Genomic DNA, 19,817 nt, shown 5'->3' on the forward strand with positions numbered 1-19,817 from the left:
GATCTCTGAGAGAGAAAGAGATAATGGTTACTGTGGATGGGTCATTTGGCCTTTATCTGCCTTCTTTTTTCTATGTTTCTCTATTTTTTATCATAAGGCAATACAGGTATCAGCCTTCTTCTGTGGCTGGATTGCTGTTTTGATGTTCATGCTGCACTGATTACTGTTGTAACCCACCTCAAATTTCACTTTGGAGGACTTGGTGGGATATTAAGACCACAAATAACATAACATAGGCACACATTTCAACTGGTATTAAAGGATAGAATTGATCAGTGTTCACGTGCTAAACACTAAGGATGCCCATTATATTCCTTTAGCGTACATGCCAACGTAGTGGCACCCATTGATGAATTCCCTCTTAAGTCATCTAGCATATTTTACACCATTCCAAATGGTTTGCATCCTTTTGCTCCTTCAGACTGTTTGCTTTTTGCCCTGTAATACTGAGCAGGCTCTCTTGCTGTGAGAGAACCTCAAGTCTTCACCCCCACAGTCAAAGAAGCAACAAACTCTCTTTCCCACAAGCACCAACATCCATCATCTGTCTATTAAGCCACCACCTCAGCACCAAAGTTGGCTCAAGATTTACAAGAGACCTGCAGTCAGCAGGTAAGTGCAAGCCAGAAGGAAGGAACTTCTGTAGCCCTGGGAATTCCTAAAAAAATATGAATGCATGTGAAAATAGAGAACTTATTTCTATTCTCAGGAAGCACACAGATACATAGAGCTTCACAGTATCCGTGCAACTGAGTGAACTACAACTCATGTGTGCAGTGATTACAAATAAAATCAGTAAAGCTCAAAGGTTGGTATGTTTTCTTCCCACACTCAATATTAGCAAACAAAAATTTTATCCAATGGTGCCAGCTTAGTATTCAACAACCTGGAAGAATTTTTCAGACACATTCAAATCGCTGCCCTGCTCCAGGCTTTCTGAGCAAGTCATTTTCAGTTAATAGTCAGCCACCACAGTCAGTGCTGTTTTAAACACTGGTTGCAGTGGCTAAATAAAACACAAACACAGAGTTTGAGCATCAGTAAATGGATTACATCTAGAAAACTAACCAGATAAAGTTAGGACAGCAGTTCCATGCACCACTTCAGCACTATCTAGATCAGAGTTTCTCAACTTCTTCAATCCGAGTACCCCTGCCCAAGCTCTTCCCCAGACCCCACCCCCATAATAATAGTACTAATTGTAATGCAATTTCTTCCATCCATTTTTCATATACGCACAATATACAGTCAAACCTTGGTTTCCAAGTAACCTGGTTTACGAGTGTTTTGCCAGACGAGCAAAACATTCTCGTAAAACTTGTCGCACCCCCCCCCCCCCGAGAACCAGCATCGCTCCCCCCCGCTCGAACCGGCACCCCCTGAGATTCTCGGCGAGAGGGAGAATTAGAAGGCCCGGCAGAGGCAGGAAGATCTTCAAGCGGCACTGGCACGTCCTGTGGGCTGCGTGCCAGTGCCAGACGGGGGAGGGGGGGTAAGTTCAAGTTGTTCGGGCGGGGTTGCCAGTTCGTGCAGGGAGGGGCCTTTGTGAGCGGGGGGACAGCAGCGCCGCTGGCCTCGGAAGGGGGGTGGGAACGTATCAAAGCAAGTTTCCATTATTTCCGCTTTGATATATGAGTATTTTGGTTTACGAGCATGCTTCTGGAATGAATTATGCTCGTAAACCAAGGTTCCACTGTAATCTTATTAATACATAATGGTAACCACAAAATTATAAAAACACAAAGCACACTGTACAGAGAGAAAATGTTAATTATCATTTATATTTGAGTTTTTTTCAAAGAGGTCAAGGCAGATGACTTTAAAATATGTAATGTCACCTCAGTAACAACTATAGAAAAATAGACAAATAAAGTGTAAAATATAGACAGCATATATAAATTCTCAAAACTAACATATTTTGATCACTTAATTGAAAATAAAATCATTTTTCCTACCTTTGTTGGCTGGTGATTTCATGAGTCTCTGGTTACACTTCCTTTTGACTGTGCATCCAATAATTATTTCTTTCTGCCTCCTGCACGCTTCCTCTCCTCTGGACCTCATTCCCTTCCCCAACCAACATCGCTCTCTGTCCCTCCATGAGTCCAACTTTTCTTCCTCTCTCCTCCACCCCAATTAGCAACATGTCTCTCTCTCTCTCTCTCACTGTCCTTCTCTCATTCCCTCCCTTGCTGCAAAGGGAGTGAGGAAAGACAGAGCAGGGTACATTTCTCCAACTCCCTCTACTGCCACATCCAACATTTCTCCCTTCTTTCCACCAGTCCAACATTTCTCTCTCTGCCTCCTGCACACTTCCTCTCCTCCAGTCCTCATTCCCTCCCCCAACCAACATCTCTCTTTCTCTCCCTCCATGAGTCCAATTTTTTACTCTCTGCCCTCTCCCCCTTCCCCTCAATGTGGCATTTCTCCTTCCCTCCTTTCCGCCCTCCCTGTCCATCTCTCCCTCTCTCTCTCCAGAGATGAACAGTGGACTCCCCAAGCCAGAAATAGAACCATGGCTATAATCTGTTCAAAAAAGACAGGGTAGCAAGAAAAGGAGGGGGAGTAGTGTTATATAAAGATCATATTAAGCCACACAATTGCAGAATCTGCAGGGCACGGAAGAGGCATTGTGGATCAATTTGGAAAGAGGGAATGGTGAATATATTTACATTGGCTTGATATACAGGCCTCTTAAACAAACGGAAGAAGTGGACAGAGATTTAGTAGTAAACATTCAGAATATAGCTGTAAAAGGGGAAGTATTACTAACAGGTGATTTTAACATGCTGGATGTTGATTGGGGTGTCCCTATTGCAGGGTCTTCTAGAAGTAGGGACATCCTGGGTTCTCTACAAGAACTATTCCAGCAATTGGTAATGGAACCCACGTGGGAAGTGGACATACTGAACTTAGTGCTTACAAACGGGGAAAGTGTTTCTGATGTTACATCACTATTAAGATGGGTATAGAGACGGCTCATTCAAAAGCAAAGGTTCTAGACTTTTAAAAAACTTTGTTCGGATTGGGTCAAGGAATTGTTATCTGGATGGGAACGTCTGGAAGGAGTGGAAATGCAGTGGGCAAAACTGAAAGAAGTAATTGTAAGAGCGACAAACCTTTTTGCGAGGCAAGTAAGTATAAGTAAGAGGAAAAGAAAGCAGCTTTGGTTCTCAAACGCAGTAGCTGAGAAGGAAAGGAATGAGAGGTTAGCTTTCATAAACTACAAAAGAGGAAGCCAGGTAAATGGAAGAAAAAATAGCTGAAATGGTAAAACGGGGAGACAAGACATTTTTAGATATATTAGTGATAGGAAGAAGTGCAAAGGTGGCACTAAAGGTGAAGGGGAGAAATATGTAGAAGCTGATAAAGAAAAGGCTGACTTGCTTAACAAATATTTCTGTTCTGTGTTCATGGCTGAAGCGCCGGGAGCAGAACCGCAGAAGACAAATGTGAATGGGGATGGAGGAGTGGTAGACCCTGATCGATTTTCAGATGGTTGTGTTCGTGAGGAGTTAGCTAAAATAAAAGTAGACAAAGCGATGGGGCCGGATGGTGTACATCCACGGGTGCTGAAGGAACTTAGGGAAGTTCTGGTGACTCTGCTGAATGACTTTTTCAATGAGTCTGTAGAGTCGGAAATGGTACCGGAGGACTGGAGAAGGACGAATGTGGTCCCTCTCCACAAAAGTGGAAGTAAGGAGAAGTAAGGAATTACAGGCCAGTAAGTCTGACTTCTATTGTAAGCAAATTAATGGAAACGCTTTTAAAACAGAAAATGGTGAAGTTTCTGGAATCCTGTGGATTATAGGACCGGAGGCAACATGGATTCACTAGAGGTAGATCTTGTCAGACAAATCTGATCAATTTCTTTAATTGTTTGACCAGAGAATTGGATAGGGGGAGTGCGCTAGATGTGGTGTATTTAGATTTTAGCAAATCCTTTGACAGTGTTCCACACAGACGTCTAATAAATAAACTGAGTGCCCTTGGGATGGGTCTCAAAGTGATGGGCTGGGTCAAGAACTGGTTGAGTGGAGGGAGACAGAGGGGAGCGATCAATGGAGATTGCTCTGAGGAAAGGGATGTTACCAGTGTGCCTCAAGGTTCTATTCTTGGGCCTGTTCTTTTTAACATTTTTATACATGCTATTGCTGCAGGGTTGTTGGCTAAGATTTATTTATTTTATTTATTTATTTGTTTAGATTTAGATCCCATTCTTCCGGGAGCTCAGAACAGGTTACAATTGATATTCACAATAAAATTACAGGACAATAAAAATATAGGCATTGAAAGAATAGACAGGTGAGAAGATATATAGAGAGAAGGGGAGCAATGGGAGCATGGGCAGGGAAGAGGGAAGAGAAGGGTAGAGATGGGGGAGTGGGAGAGGAGCAAGGATTTAAAGAAAGGGGAGCAGGGAACAGGAGAGAGGGAGGTGAGAAAGAGGGAGGAGATTGTCCGTTAGCACTATTCAATTGAAGAGATGGGTGTAGGGGTGGATATAATCTGGACAAGTCCTAGGTCAGCCAGAGAAGAGACAAAGTCATTGCTTATGCCAGTGGTGTTGGTGTAGTCTGGGAAGTTGAAGTCACGTAAGATGACCAGGCATCTGTGGGATAGGAAAAGTTTGGTGATGAAGTTGAGGAGGGTTTCCAGAGCAACTGCTGGGGAATGGGGTCCTCTGTAAAGCAGAATGAGGATGATTTCTCTTTTGGGGTTGATCGTGAAGGCAAGGGCTTCTAGTGTGCCTCTTCTAATGTGCCTCTTTGTGGATCATATCAAAATCTGCAATAGAGTAGATACCAAGGATGATGTGAATAACATGAAGAAAGACCTGGCGAAGCTTGAAGAATAGTCTGAAATTTGGCAGCTAAAATTTAATGCTAAGAAATGCAAAGTCATGCATTTGGGCTGCAAAAACCAGAGGGAACAGTACAGTTTAGGGGGTGAAGAACTTATGTGCACGACAGAAGAGCGGGACTTAGGTGCGATTGTATGTGATCTTAAGGTGACCAAACAGGTTTAAAATGGTGACGGCGAAAGCTATAAGGATGCTAGGGTGCATAGGGAGAGGTATGGCCAGTAAGAAAAAGGAGATATTGATGCCCCTGTATAAGACTCTGACGAGACCTCATTTAGAATATTGTGTACAATTCTGGAGGGCTAGTCTCAGTTAGGGTACTGTTCTTTGACCAGAGGGCTGCCGCATGAGCAGACTGCCAGGCACAATAGACCACTGGACTAACCCAGCAGCGGCAATTTTTATGTTCTTTTTTTATTATTATTATTATTATTTATTTATTTATAGATTTTAAATTTACATATCAAGTTAGTAAAGATATGACTTATAACCAATATAAATCACAATCAACATATTAAATAAAAATTAATAAGGAAAATTCTTTCAACTAACCCAACTCAAGTCTTCAAAAAATATATCCAAGATTACGTTATGCGAGGAAAAAAAAAAACTATTGTTATAAAGGGACAAATTACAAACAGAACCGAGATGTGATGTGATGAACAGCTTATATAAACTATTGAGCTATTGTTGATTCCTCTTTATTCAGTCCAGACAAAGCCAGAAAAGCGGTTAACTGATGAGGTAAAAAAAAAAAACATATTTGACTGAACGGTAACAAATAATACACTTGCAAGGATATCTTAAGTAAAACGTCGCTCCCAGTGAAGTGACTCCAGGTTTCAAAAGTAAAAATTATCTACGGTGCTTCTGAGTTTCTCTAGAAAAGTCAGGAAACATTTGTATTTTACATCCAAGAAACTCTTTTTGTTTGTTTTTGAAGAAAAGTCTCAATAACCATACTTTATCTATAGGTACAGCTATCTCTCTATTTGATGTTTCTAAGATTTCAGTCTCTCCCTCTCATCCAGTTCCTTTTCTTGGGGTTTTGGGAGACTTTTTCTGTTTGAGTATTGCTTCATCTCCCATTTTTCAGGTTTTGTTTTCAAAAACATTCAATGGTGTTTGATTCGATATTTTAGACTGCAATTGAGCCCCGTCTTTATTTGGCAAGTAATACACTTGAGTGAATAGTGGTAAAGTTTCCTCAGAAACTTGCAATATTTCAATCAGGTATCTCCTAAGCATTTCCCTAGGAGTAACCGTAGTTAATCTAGGAAAATTAATAAATCTCAAATTATTATTCCGGGAATTATTTTCAAGTGTTTCCAATTTCTTCCTGAGATTAATATTATCTTTAATTAGGGACTCTTGTACTTGTTTGACTGTAAGCATATCCTGATCAAGCTTTTGAATCGAAGTCTTTGAGACAGTCAAATCAGCTGTTAAATCTTTCAGCTTTCTAGTATGTTGAATCAATTTCCCCTCTATATATTGGAAATTGGGACTGATAGTTTTGGTAAAATTTGCAATCAGGTCCCATAATGAATCTAAAGTCACTTGTACTGGTTTCTCCCATATTGGAAACCTTTGCTGGGTGTAGAAATGCTCACCGTCCCGAGAAGAAAAGATTTCCTGGTTTGATTCTGGCTGGAATCCACCTCCGACTGCTTGTCCTACCTCAGTTTCTTCTACAGTTGCTCCCTGGTAAGAGAGCACTGCTTCCACAGTCTCCAATGTTGCTCTTACTGCCTCAGGGGAAAGTACCTCCCTCTTCTCCGGGGTTTCCACTACCCCTGGAGAACTGGTAGACCGAGGTCGTGGAGGTGGAGCTCTCACGTCGGAGCTTAGGGTAGTTTCATGCCCAGGAGAGACAACCCCAGCCTCGCTTTGTCCGGGTGCTCTCAGCGGACTACTTTCCGACATGGATAACGCTGCCCCCTGCATCCGCCACAACAGTTCATCGATTCTGCCAAGGGAGGGCATATCAGAGCACCGTGAGGCACCAGCCGCACTCCTGCTCCTTCTCTTCGGCATCTTAAGGGGAAATCGGGCCTCAAAGCCACCGAATCAGGAAAAAAAGGTAAGATGTCTGCAGCAGTCTGGAGCGTCGCTCTCAACACATCTGTACCACGGCCATCTTGGATCCAGTCATCCAATTCTTATGTTCTTATGTGTCAGTCCAGAGGAAGGCTATTAAAATGGTTGATGGTCTTTGTGATAAGGTGTATGGGGACAGACTTAAATCTATATACTTTGGAGGAAAGGTGGGCGAGGGGAGATATGATAAAGATGTTTAAATACCTATGTGATGTAAATGCACACGAGTCGAGTCTCTTTCATTTGAAAGGAAGCTCTGGAATGAGAGGACATAGGATGAAGTTAAGAGGTGTTAGGCTCAGGAGTAATCTAAGAAAATACTTTTTTTACAGAAAGGGTGGTAGATGCGTGGAACAGTCTCCTGGAAGAGGTGGTGGGCACAGAGTCAGTGTCTGAATTCAAGAAAGCCTGGGATAGGCATGTGGGATCTCTCGGAGAGAGAAAAAGATAAAGCACAGTTACTTACCGTAACAGGTGTTATCCAGGGACAGCAGGCAGATATTCTTGACTGATGGGTGACGGCACCGACGGAGCCCCGGTACGGACAATTTTAGAGTGATTGCACTCTAAGAACTTGGAAAGTTCTAGTAGGCCGCACCACGCACGCGCGAGTGCCTTCCCGCCCGATGGAGGCACGCGGTCCCCAGTTAAGATAAGCCAGCTAAGAAGCCAACCCGGGGAGGTGGGTGGGATGCAAGAATATCTGCCTGCTGTCCCTGGATAACACCTGTTACGGTAAGTAACTGTGCTTTATCCCAGGACAAGCAGGCAGCATATTCTTGACTGTTGGGTGACCTCCAAGCTAACAAAAAGAGGGATGGAGGGAAGGTTGGCCATTAGGAAAACAAATTTTGCAAAACAGATTGGCCGAAGTGTCCATCCCGTCTGGAGAAAGCATCCAGACAATAATGAGATGTAAAAGTATGAACTGAGGACCAAGTAGCAGCCTTGCAGATTTCCTCAATAGGAGTGGAACGGAGGAAAGCTACAGATGCTGCCATAGCTCTAACTCTATGGGCCGTGACAGAACCTTCCAGTGTCAGTCCGGACTGAGCATAACAGAATGAGATGCACGCTGCAAGCCAATTAGACAGCGTACGTTTAGAAACAGGACGTCCCAATTTATTTGGATCAAAGGACAAAAATAGTTGAGGAGATGATCTGTGGGGCTTAGTACGGTCTAAATAGTAAGCTAAAGCCCGCTTACAGTCCAAAGTATGGAGAGCCTGTTCTCCAGAATGAGAGTGAGGTTTCGGAAAGAAGACAGGCAAAACAATGGATTGGTTGAGATGGAATTCAGAGACAACCGTAGGGAGAAACTTTGGATGTGTACGCAGAACCACCTTGTCATGATGAAAGACAGTAAAAGGTGGATCCGCAACTAGTGCATGTAGTTCACTGACCCTCCTGGCAGAGGTAAGAGCAATAAGGAAAAGCACCTTCCAAGTGAGGAACTTGAAAGGAACTGTAGCCAAAGGTTCGAACGGAGGCTTCATCAAGGCAGAGAGAACCACATTGAGATCCCAGACTACAGGAGGAGCCTTAAGAGGTGGTTTGACATTGAAAAGACCCCGCATGAATCTGGAAACCAAAGGATGAGCTGAGAGAAGTTTCCCATGAACTGGCTCATGAAAAGCAGCAATAGCACTGAGGTGGACTCTGACGGAAGTAGACTTGAGACCAGAGTCAGACAAAGAAAGAAGATAGTCTAACAAGGTCTCCACTGCAAGGCAAGTGGGATCAAGATGATGACGAAGACACCAAGAAGAAAACCGTGTCCACTTCTGATGGTAACATTGCAGAGTGGCCGGTTTCCTGGAAGCATCCAGAATAGAACGAACGGGCTGAGACAGAAGATGATCAGTTGAATTCAGCCCGAGAGATACCAAGCTGTCAGGTGCAGAGACTGGAGGTTGGGATGCAGAAGGGTCTCCTGATGCTGTGTAAGCAGAGAAGGAAACAGAGGAAGTAGAATAGGTTCCCTGGAGCTGAGTTGAAGTAGAAGAGAGAACCAATGTTGCCTGGGCCACCGTGGAGCAATGAGAATCATGGTGGCTTGTTCCCTCTTGAGCTTGAACAAGGTTCGTAACATGAGACGCAGAGGAGGGAAAGCATACAGGAACAGATTGGACCAATCCAGAAGAAACGCATCCGCTGCCAGACGATGAGGAGAGGAGAGTCTGGAGCAGAAGTGGGGCAGCTGATGATTGTGAGGAGCTGCAAAGAGGTCTATCTGAGGAGTGCCCCATTGAGCGAAAATGGACTGGAGAGTCAAAGGTAGACTTTAAGCATAGATTCCACTAGAAGAGATTCATGTGGAAGCTGCGGCTTATCAAATCCAGGGATAGGTATCACTTTATACAAAGAATCTAATTTACGAGGGGCTCCTGGAATGGTCAAAGGAGTCTCCAGATTCTTATAAAAGGTTTCCCTCAAGATATCATGGAGGGGTAATTTGAGAAATTCCTTTGGAGGCTGGTCAAAATCCAGTGCATCAAGGAAGGCTTTGGATTTTTTAGACTCAGCCTCCAAAGGAATAGAAAGAGATTCATACATGTCTTTCAGAAAGGAAGTGAAAGATGTAGAATCTGGTCTGGAGGATGGATCAGGAACAGCAGGTTCATCCTCATCCGATGAACACTCACCCTCAGAAAGAAAAGGCTCTTCAGAGTCACCCCACAGATCAGGATCCCTAATGTGGGAGCTACGGTCTCGAGACTCCGGTGTGGAGGGTTCCAGGTGTCGGGATTTGCGTGCCGACTTACCTGACCTCATAGACACGGTACCGGGAGATGTTACAGGCTGCATCGGTGCCGAAGTCTGAACAGCCTGGTGTTGAACTCTCGGTTCCGGTGCGAGGACTGGCATGGAAACCGATGAAGCAGAGTGGACCGGTACCGACAAAGTGGACACGGACAAAAGAGGCTGCTCCACTGTCGGTACCAGTGGCTCAGACCGGACCGGAAGGCTCGGTGCCAATAGAGCAGGAAGGAGCTGTTGTAACTGCTCTTTGAGCTGCACCTGTAGGACGGCTGCAATGCGCTTGTCCAGAGAAGGCACCGGTACCGCCTTTTTCTTCTGCGGTACCTGCGGTGCCGCTCGACGCCTCGAGGATGAGGAGCCCGAGGTCGAGGGATTCACCTCAATAGGGGCGGAGCGCTTCTGTGGGCGCCTCGTGGTCGGCAGGACTGGGCTCGCTGCTATCGAGACCGGAGGACGCTCCAGCGGGGAAGGCTTCTTAGCCGGCTTACCTGGGTGTTGCGACGCCGGCACAGTGTCGACGAAGTGGGTGCTGACTTAGATGGGGCCGATGCCGGTGTCAATGCCGCAGGGTCAGACATATCGGCACCGAAAAGCAACCGTTGCTGAATTTGACTGTTTTTCAATGTTCGTTTTTTCAATGTGGCACAGTGGATGCAGGTGGAAGCCTGATGCTCGGGACCCAGGCACTGTAAGCACCAGTTGTGCGGGTCCATGAGAGAAATAGGCCGTGCACACCGCTGGCACTTCTTAAACCCTGGCTGGGGGGGCATGAAAGTAAAAACAGCTTCTGCCAAATCGAAGGCCGAGGCCTCGATGGTGGCAGCAGGCCCTGCCGGGGCAAAACCGACGAAAGAAAAGAAAAAAAAAAACTTCTTTTTTTTTTTTTTTGTTTAAATAAGAAAAATAATAAAAGAAAAAAGGAAATACAATTTCCGAAGAAGATTTTGCGAGCGGGAAGGCGATCAGGAAAAATCTTTTCAACAGCCGTTGAAAAGTGCGTCTTCTTAGCTCCGCGGAAACTAAGAAACTGGGGACCGCGCGCCTCCGTCGGGCGGGAAGGCACTCGCGCGTGCGCGGTGCGGCCTACTAGAACTTTCCAAGTTCTTAGAGTACAATCACTCTAAAATTGTCCGTACCGGGGCTCCGTCGGTGCCGTCACCCATCAGTCAAGAATATGCTGCCTGCTTGTCCTGGGATAATGGTTACTACGGATGGGCAGACTAGATAGGCTATTTGGCCTTTATCTGAAATCATGTCTCTCTGTTTTCATAAAACATTATCACATCTTAATGGGAGTATAAGATAAAAGGTTAAAGTTAAAAGAATATTTTGACTGTTATTTACAATTACAAGATTTATTGAAAAAGTCTGAAAAACATCTCCATACTATGACTGAAAAATTATCACAAAGGTCTTCCTATTCTGAGAAATTTAAAAGTTTTCCAAACATGAGATACGGGAACAGATCTAAATATCAGCACAAGATAACCTAAATATTTTGCTATGTGGGCAAAAGAATGCTCCAAAAATGACTATTTATCTGGTAAAATAAAGATCAAAATAACTAAATTAAAAGCCAAACACTTTTAACATAAAGACTGTTGAATTATTAATCTTCATTTAGGGCCCTTCTACTAAGCAGCTAATGCTAATGTCAAAAATGCTAAAACAGGAGCTTGGGGGTTAAAAATACCACATCAGCTACCCAATGCAGGTGTGCGTGTGACAGAGATGGGCAGAGGTGTGGCCAGTTGTGATAGCTAGTGCACCTCAAGAGGAGGCGGCTGTTGTTTTTGAATATTAACAAATCTGCTGCTTTGGGAAATTACATTCTTAGAATTAAAGGTCAGGAATGAACAAATTACACCAGGTGTCTGTTAAAAGAATTGGGGGTTATTTTGGAGGATGAGGGGATTGCAGCTTGCCAAATTTCTCAGCTTGTTGGGCAGATCTACTATAAAATGTGGGTGTTTAGGAAATTAAGATCTAAACTAAACTAAAGCTTAGCTTTATATACCGGGTCATCAACCAAAGGAAGCTCGACTCAGTTAACAATAATTTAAAACAATGCTAAAATTGCAAGGAGATTAATTTTCAAAATGTTTAGCAAATAAAAAAGTTTTTAATGATTTGCGGAAGAATTGGAAAGGACTAGGGCATCTCAAAGTTAAAGGGAGTTTATAATTGAGAAAATTTAAAAGCCAAAGAAAGGCTACAGCTCTTGACTCCTTTAATACCTTTCCTAGAAGAAAGGGACAATTTAAATTGTTGAATACCTCTAGCATAGGAAAATCTATAAACATTTCATAGCAGAGGAATAAAAATACCATATAAAATTTTTGAAGTAATGCATACACATTTAAATTGAATCCTGAGATGAATCGGGAGCCAATGAAGGCTCAAAAGCAAAGAAGTCACATGGTCGAATTTGCTTTTCCCATAAATCAACTTTGCAGCGGTATTCTGATCTAGAACAGTAGTTCAGGTTTTTAGGGACAGATTCTATAAACAGTGTCCCAACTGTAGGCGGTGATAGGCGTCCTATCCTAGCAGCCAATCAGGAGGCATGTTTTTAAAAAAAATCCTGAAGCAGGCCACCTACACTGTAGGCATTTGTCATGGGTGCAGAGAGACGCCTAGGAGCACTTAAGCTCGCCAAGGCTGGGTGTGGGCTTGGTTTCATCTGCAAGTGGTCTTGGGCGAGCTTCTAGGCATCTCCTGAAATGTAGGCCAGCAAAATACCAGCATACATTTCAAAAGCTAAAATTAGATGCGGCCGGCTGAGCAGATCAAAGTAAGGGAATCTCCAATCAGCTGAGCCAGCAGGCCTCCCAGAAGCCGTGGCTTCAGGGAGGGCTACCAGCTGAGTAGATGGGGGGGGGGAATACCCCTGCCTTGATCAGCTGAGCAGCTGTGGTAGGTAACCCCCCTACAAGTACCCCCAAAATCACCACCCCTCCAGAACCCCCAAAGCCCCCCGAAGTATTCCAGCATGAGGGATGCCCACTCCCTCTTGCCATCCCCCCCACCTTGGAACCCCCAAAACCCCCTCAGATCCTCCGGCACCCCTCAAAACCTCTAGCCCCACATGCCATACCCCTAAGACCACCCCCAACACCCCTCCACCTCCCACCCCTGGGTCAATTAGTCTTAGGCCATACCCCTTCCATCTCAGGATGTACCAGGAAGGAGGCCTAAGGCCCCTCTTTTGGGAAGGGCCTTAGGCCCTTCCCCAGTGCATCCCAGGATGCACCAGGAAGGGGAAGGCCCACCATTTTTCAGAGACAGGCCTGTCAGCCAAAGGGTATAAGCATCCCTCCAGCTGGCCTTTCTTTGTTAAAGGTATAGGGATAAGGGGTTTGGGGTGATAGGGTGGTCTTAAGAGTGTGGGGTGGGGGACTAGATGTTTGGTGGGATGCCAAGGGGTGTCAAGGGCTTCAGGAGGGTGGCGGCAGGAGGGAGTGGACATGCCTTCTGCCGGGATACAATGAGGGGGTTGGGGGTGTGTGATGGCAGCGCAGGAGGGAGTAGGCATCCTTCCTGTCGATTTTGGGAGTACTTGTGAGGGGCCCTGCCACAGCCACTCAGCTGATGCAGCAGGGGTATTTCCCCCTGATCAACTGATCTGGGATTCCCTTGCCGCTTTCAGTTGATAAGAGATCCCTCAATCAGGCAGGCTCGATTTTGTAACTGACGCCTGTGAAATGGGTGCCGGTTAGAGAATCGGGTGGGGGGGGGGGGATAGGCAGGGTTAGGCATCTGTCTGTTAGGGTAGACACGATTCTGTATGACACCGGTGTGTGATTCTCAGCTGCTTCTTAGGCGACTGCTGAAACTTACACCTGTATTGTGAGGTCAGAGAGCATTATGGTTATAGAAACATGATGGCAGATAAAGGCCAAATGGCCCATCCGCAGCATCCACTGTCTCCTCCTCTCCCTATTGGCTAAGGCTCTTAACATTTGCATCTCCTCTTCCTATAGGCTAAGGCTCTTTACACCTGCATTGTGAGGTCATAGAGCTTTATGGTTATAGAAACATGATGGCAGATAAAGGCCAAATGGCCCATCCGCAGCATCCACTGTCTCCTCCTCTCCCTATTGGCTAAGGCTCTTAACATTTACATCTTTTCTTCCTATAGGCTAAGGCTCTTTACACCTGCATTGTGATATCACAGGGCTTTATGGTTATAGAAACATGATGGCAGATAAAGGCCAAATGGCCCATCCAGTCTGCCCATCCACAGCATACACTATCACCTCCTCTCTCTAAGAGATCTTATGCCTACCCACCACTCAATCACTTCAGTCTCCCATACAAATTTGAAGCTTCTGAGCCCCCAGCAACAGTCCTCTGAACCTCCCAGTTCAACTTTGCCCCTTGCCAAGAAAACTTCATCCTGTTGCTCAGAGATTCTGCCCTCCTATCATACAAACTTGCCACCCTTCCCTATCCTCCCACCTTCCATGTGCCTTACCTAAGGATCCATTAAGGTAAAAGATCATCAGTGGCGGCAGTAGTCCCTCTCTGCTGCCACATAGGTTGGCACTTCCTCCTAAAATGGTGCCTGACCCCTAGCCATTGTCTCATTTTATCACCAAAATACTTCCGTAGTACTATTAGACAACCACTATGACTCAGGTGTCATTTTGAAGGAGGAACTGACACTGGGCTTTATGATCTATGGTCCATAAATATCAAAGATAAAAAAGACAATTAAAAATTAATTTATAAAGGCATGTAACTAATAGGCAAACTGGCTGGACCATTCATGTATTTATTTGCTGTCATTTTCTAAGTCTCTATGGATGATCTGTAACGACAGATATGGGAATAGTTTAATATCACAGTTGGCCTACTTTAACTTTTCCAGTATTGGAGACAAGACAGGTCTTGGGGTCCCCACTGTGGTCCCTGGACCTCACTTGGGGACCAACAAATCTCATACCTCAGCGTACCTCCAGGTAGGGCACAGAGGGATTAGGGTATGAGAGAGGGTAAGGAAAGGGGCAGGTTTATGTGATAAGGGGCTGAGTTTCTAAGCAGTGCTTTCCTTGCAAAGTCAGATTGGAATGTTCAGGGGACTGATATCAAGGGTTTTGGGGCTCTGAATTTGTAAGGGAGGGTTGAGATGATTAAGTGAGGAAGGTGGGTATTATGTTGGAGGCAGTGGCATAGACGTGGGTGGGCTCTTCTGGAGTCTGTCATAGGGGAAAACACCCTCCAAGGATTCAAGACAAAGTTAGACAAGTTCCTGCTGAACCGGAACGTACACAGGTAGGGCTAGTTTCAGTTAGGGCGCTGGTCTTTGACCAGAAGGCCGCCGCGTGAGTGGACTGCTGGGCATGATGGACCACTGGTCTGATCCAGCAGCGGCAATTCTTATGTTCTTATGGGCAGGAGCCCATCCAGTTTTACTTCAGCTAGCGGGGATCCCTGGGCTTTACCAGCTGAAGAATCCCCCAAGCAGTCTCACCACTGCGGCAGTCAGCAGTGCGTTTCCAGCTGTCAATGCCAGCTCGCTGCCCCACACTTACCATGCATATTCAGTTCAATTGGCATCTCACACGTGTGTGGACAGGAGATGCTGGAGCATGCACGGAGGAATGGATGGGGCAGGGGCAGTGCCAGTGGCTGGAAATGCAATACTGATTGTTGCAGGAGTAAGTCTGTTTAGGGGACTCCCAGCCAAGGAAGGGAGGGGAGGGACAGAGAGGAAATGCATAGGTCAAGCATACCCAAAAACTGACATCTGGCTGTGCTACTGCTTGGAGGGTTGAGGTTGTGACTCGGGGAAAAATACTTATTGTGCCAGGGCTAGGGGGCTTAGTGGGGAGCCAATGGGAAGTGGGTTCTGACTGGGCTGCCTTACATTCCGGATAGCACAGAAGCTGCATGTAACATTTCCCCTGTACCCACAGCTTGGTAATCTTTGTGCTACCTGTAAAGTAAGTGTACAAAAAGAAATGACCTCAGTTTAGTAGAAGGGCTCCTACATAAATAAAATTAAAAGTAATATATGTAAGACTTTGGAAATCTTATGAATATTAGAAATACAAATGATGACAGACATTTTGGATTTAAAACAAAACAAATAAAAATGTATTTAGGAACAATATTCTATTCTAAAGTTCTTGATTCACTAAGGGGTTCCTTTGCAATAAGCACCAACATGGGGTACTGTGGGGTGTGCTGAGGCATCCCATGATAATTTTCCATATGTTAAAAAATATATTATTTGGGGGGGGGGGGCAGAAGGCACATCTGGGGTGGAGAGTAGGCGTGTTCTCTGCCAATCAGTTAGCGCAGTTACACTGCCATGCTAATTATTAGTCCCTAGTGTTTACAAAACCGGTGTTAATGGGCACACACTACATTCAAAAAATTGGCCTTATCACATGGGAATGACCCACAAATGATGCTTAATGAATGAGGCCCTAAAGCAGGGGTGTCAAAGTCCCTCCTCGAGGGCCGCAATCCAGTCGGGTTTTCAGGATTTCCCCAATGAATATGCATGAGATCTATTTGCATGCACTGTTTTCATTGTATGCTAATAGATCTCATGCATATTCACTGGGGAAATCCTGAAAACCCGATTGGATTGCGGCCCTCGAGGATGGACTTTGACACCCCTGCCCTAAAGAGTCAAGATACAAAATAGGAAAAAATAACCCAACCTTTGGTACATGGAGTCAAACTTGAAAACAGGCCCTGGAGCAGGTGGGAGGAACTTTTCTACCCTCCGTCCTGCCAGCACCTAATTTCCCAGCGCAGCGCTCACGTACCTCGAGGGTGCGGATTTCCTTCCGAGTCAGGTCGTTGGAGGTGGCACATTTGGTCCGCAGCCCTTCCAGGTTCGAGATGCTGATGTCGATCATGTTCTGAAGCAGCTCGCAGTGCTGCAAAGCTTTCTGCAAACTCAGCTGCTGCTCGTCGCCTTTCGTCAGCTTTTGCTCATCCATTGCGCGCTTTTCGCCTCGCCTCGAGGTGACAAGGGCTGGCTCAGAGGCAGAGCAGGTGCCGCTCAGCGTGAAGCGCCCGCCTCGCTCTTTGCCCTCCCGAGCGCCTTCAAGATGCTGCCGGCTCTGGGGCCAGCAGCTGCTGCATCCTCTCGCCAGCCCGACATCTTGCCTGTCAATCAAGCGCGCGCCTGCTGCAACCGCAAGAGCAGGGCTCAGAGCGCGCGCGGGTGCACGCCAGACGATTGGAAGGAGGGGCGGAGCGCGCTAGCTCGGCCGCATAGACGAAGGAGGAAGCAGGTGAGCATGTGCGACGGTCAGTGCTGCAAGACACACCAAGCCCACAAGCCCGTTCTCACGGTGGCCAATCCAGGTCAAACCCCGAGGAGTAGCAACATTCCATAGAGAATCTCAAAGAATAGCAACATTCCATACAGAATCCCAAAGAATAGCAAGATTCCGGAATCCCAAACAGTAGCAACATTCCATACAGAATCCCAAAGAATAGCAAGATTCCGGAATCCCAAACAGTAGCAACATTCCATAGAGAATCCCAAAGAGTAGCAACATTCCATACAGAATCTCAAAGAATAGCAAGATTCCGGAATCCCAAACAGTAGCAACATTCCATACAGAATCTCAAAGAATAGCAAGATTCCAGAATCCCAAGGAGTAGCAACATTCCATACAGAATCCCAAAGAATAGCAAGATTCCATACAGAATCCCAAAGAGTAGCAACATTCCATACAGAATCTCAAAGAATAGCAAGATTCCATACAGAATCCCAAAGAGTAGCAACATTCCATACAGAATCTCAAAGAATAGCAAGATTCCGGAATCCCAAACAGTAGCAACATTCCATACAGAATCTCAAAGAATAGCAAGATTCCAGTATCCCAAGGAGTAGCAACATTCCATACATAATCTCAAAGAATAGCAAAATTCCATACAGAATCTCAAAGAATAGCAACATTCCAGACAAAATCCCAAAGAGTAGCAACATTCCATACAGAATCTCAAAGAATAGCAAGATTCCGGAATCCCAAACAGTAGCAACATTCCATACAGAATCCCAAAGAGTAGCAACATTCCATACAGAATCTCAAAGAATAGCAAGAATCCGGAATCCCAAACAGTAGCAACATTCCATACAGAATCTCAAAGAATAGCAAGATTCCAGAATCCCAAGGAGTAGCAACATTCCATACAGAATCTCAAAGTATAGCAAAATTCCATACAGAATCTCAAAGAATAGCAACATTCCAGACAGAATCCCAAAGAGTAGCAACATTCCATACAGAATCTCAAAGAATAGCAAGATTCCGGAATCCCAAACAGTAGCAACATTCCATACAGAATCCCAAAGAGTAGCAACATTCCATACAGAATCTCAAAGAGTAGCAACATTCCATACAGAATCTCAAAGAATAGCAAGATTCCGGAATCCCAAACAGTAGCAACATTCCATACAGAATCCCAAAGAGTAGCAACATTCCATACAGAATCTCAAAGAATAGCAAGATTCCGGAATTCCAAACAGTAGCAACATTCCATACAGAATCTCAAAGAATAGCAAGATTCCAAAATCCAAAGGAGTAGCAACATTCCATACAGAATCTCAAAGAATAGCAAAATTCCATACAGAATCTCAAAGAATAGCAACATTCCAGACAGAATCCCAAAGAGTAGCAACATACCATACAGAATCTCAAAGAGTAGCAACATTCCATACAGAATCTCAAAGAATAGCAAGATTCCGGAATCCCAAACAGTAGCAACATTCCATACAGAATCCCAAAGAGTAGCAACATTCCATACAGAATCTCAAAGAATAGTAAGATTCCGGAATCCCAAACAGTAGCAACATTCCATACAGAATCTCAAAGAATAGCAAGATTCCAGAATCCCAAGGAGTAGCAACATTCCATACAGAATCTCAAAGAATAGCAAAATTCCATACAGAATCTCAAAGAATAGCAACATTCCAGACAGAATCCCAAAGAGTAGCAACATTCCATACAGAATCTCAAAGAATAGCAAGATTTCGGAATCCCAAACAGTAGCAACATTCCATACAGAATCCCAAAGAGTAGCAACATTCCATACAGAATCTCAAAGAATAGCAAGATTCCGGAATCCCAAACAGTAGCAACATTCCATACAGAATCTCAAAGAATAGCAAGATTCCAGAATCCCAAGGAGTAGCAACATTCCATACAGAATCTCAAAGAATAGCAACATTCCGTACAGAATCTCAAAGAATAGCAACATTCCAGACAGAATCCCAAACAGTAGCAACATTCCATACAGAATCCCAAAGAGTAGCAACATTCCATACAGAATCTCAAAGAATAGCAAGATTCCGGAATCCCAAACAGTAGCAACATTCCATACAGAATCTCAAAGAATAGCAAGATTCCAGAATCCCAAGGAGTAGCAACATTCCATACAGAATCTCAAAGAATAGCAACATTCCATACAGAATCTCAAAGGATAGCAACATTCCAGACAGAATCCCAAAGAGTAGCAACATTCCATACAGAATCTCAAAGAATAGCAACATTCCAGAATCCCAGAGAGTGACAAGATTCTAGAATCCCAAAGAGTAGCAACATTCCATACAGAATCTCAAAGAATAGCAACATTCCATACAGAATCTCAAAGGATAGCAACATTGCAGACAGAATCCCAAAGAGTAGCAACATTCCATACAGAATCTCAAAGAATAGCAACATTTCATACAGAATCTCAAAGAATAGCAAGATTCCGGAATCCCAGAGAGTAACAAGATTCTAGAATCACAAAGAGTAGCAATATTCCATACAGAATCTCAAAGGATAGCAACATTTCATACAGAATCTCAAAGAATAGCAAGATTCCGGAATCCCAGAGTGACAAGATTCTAGAATCCCAAAGAGTAGCAACATTCCATACAGAATCTCAAAGGATAGCAACATTCCAGACAGAATTTCAAAGAATAGCAATATTCCACACAGAATCTCAAAGAATAGCAACATTTCATACAGAATCTCAAAGAATAGCAAGATTCCGGAATCCCAGAAAGTGACAAGATTCTACAATCCCAAAGAGTAGCAACATTCCATACAAAATCTCAAAGAATAGCAACATT

General features: G+C 44.5%; 1 protein-coding gene across 1 annotated transcript in view; it reads right to left on the reverse strand.

Moving 5' to 3' along the window:
• Nucleotides 1-16,852, reverse strand: part of KSR2 (kinase suppressor of ras 2) — a 530,220-nt gene extending 513,368 nt beyond the window's left edge. Inside the window, exon 1 of the mRNA XM_033953868.1 lies at nucleotides 16,513-16,852. Within this exon, the coding sequence (XP_033809759.1) occupies nucleotides 16,513-16,689 (177 nt within the window). The 5' untranslated portion in view covers nucleotides 16,690-16,852. The remainder of the gene's footprint in view (nucleotides 1-16,512) is intronic.
• Between the last annotated feature and the right edge of the window lie 2,965 nt (nucleotides 16,853-19,817).

The sequence above is a fragment of the Geotrypetes seraphini genome, chromosome 8 (genome assembly GCF_902459505.1).
Source record: "Geotrypetes seraphini chromosome 8, aGeoSer1.1, whole genome shotgun sequence".
Lineage (NCBI taxonomy): Eukaryota > Metazoa > Chordata > Amphibia > Gymnophiona > Dermophiidae > Geotrypetes > Geotrypetes seraphini.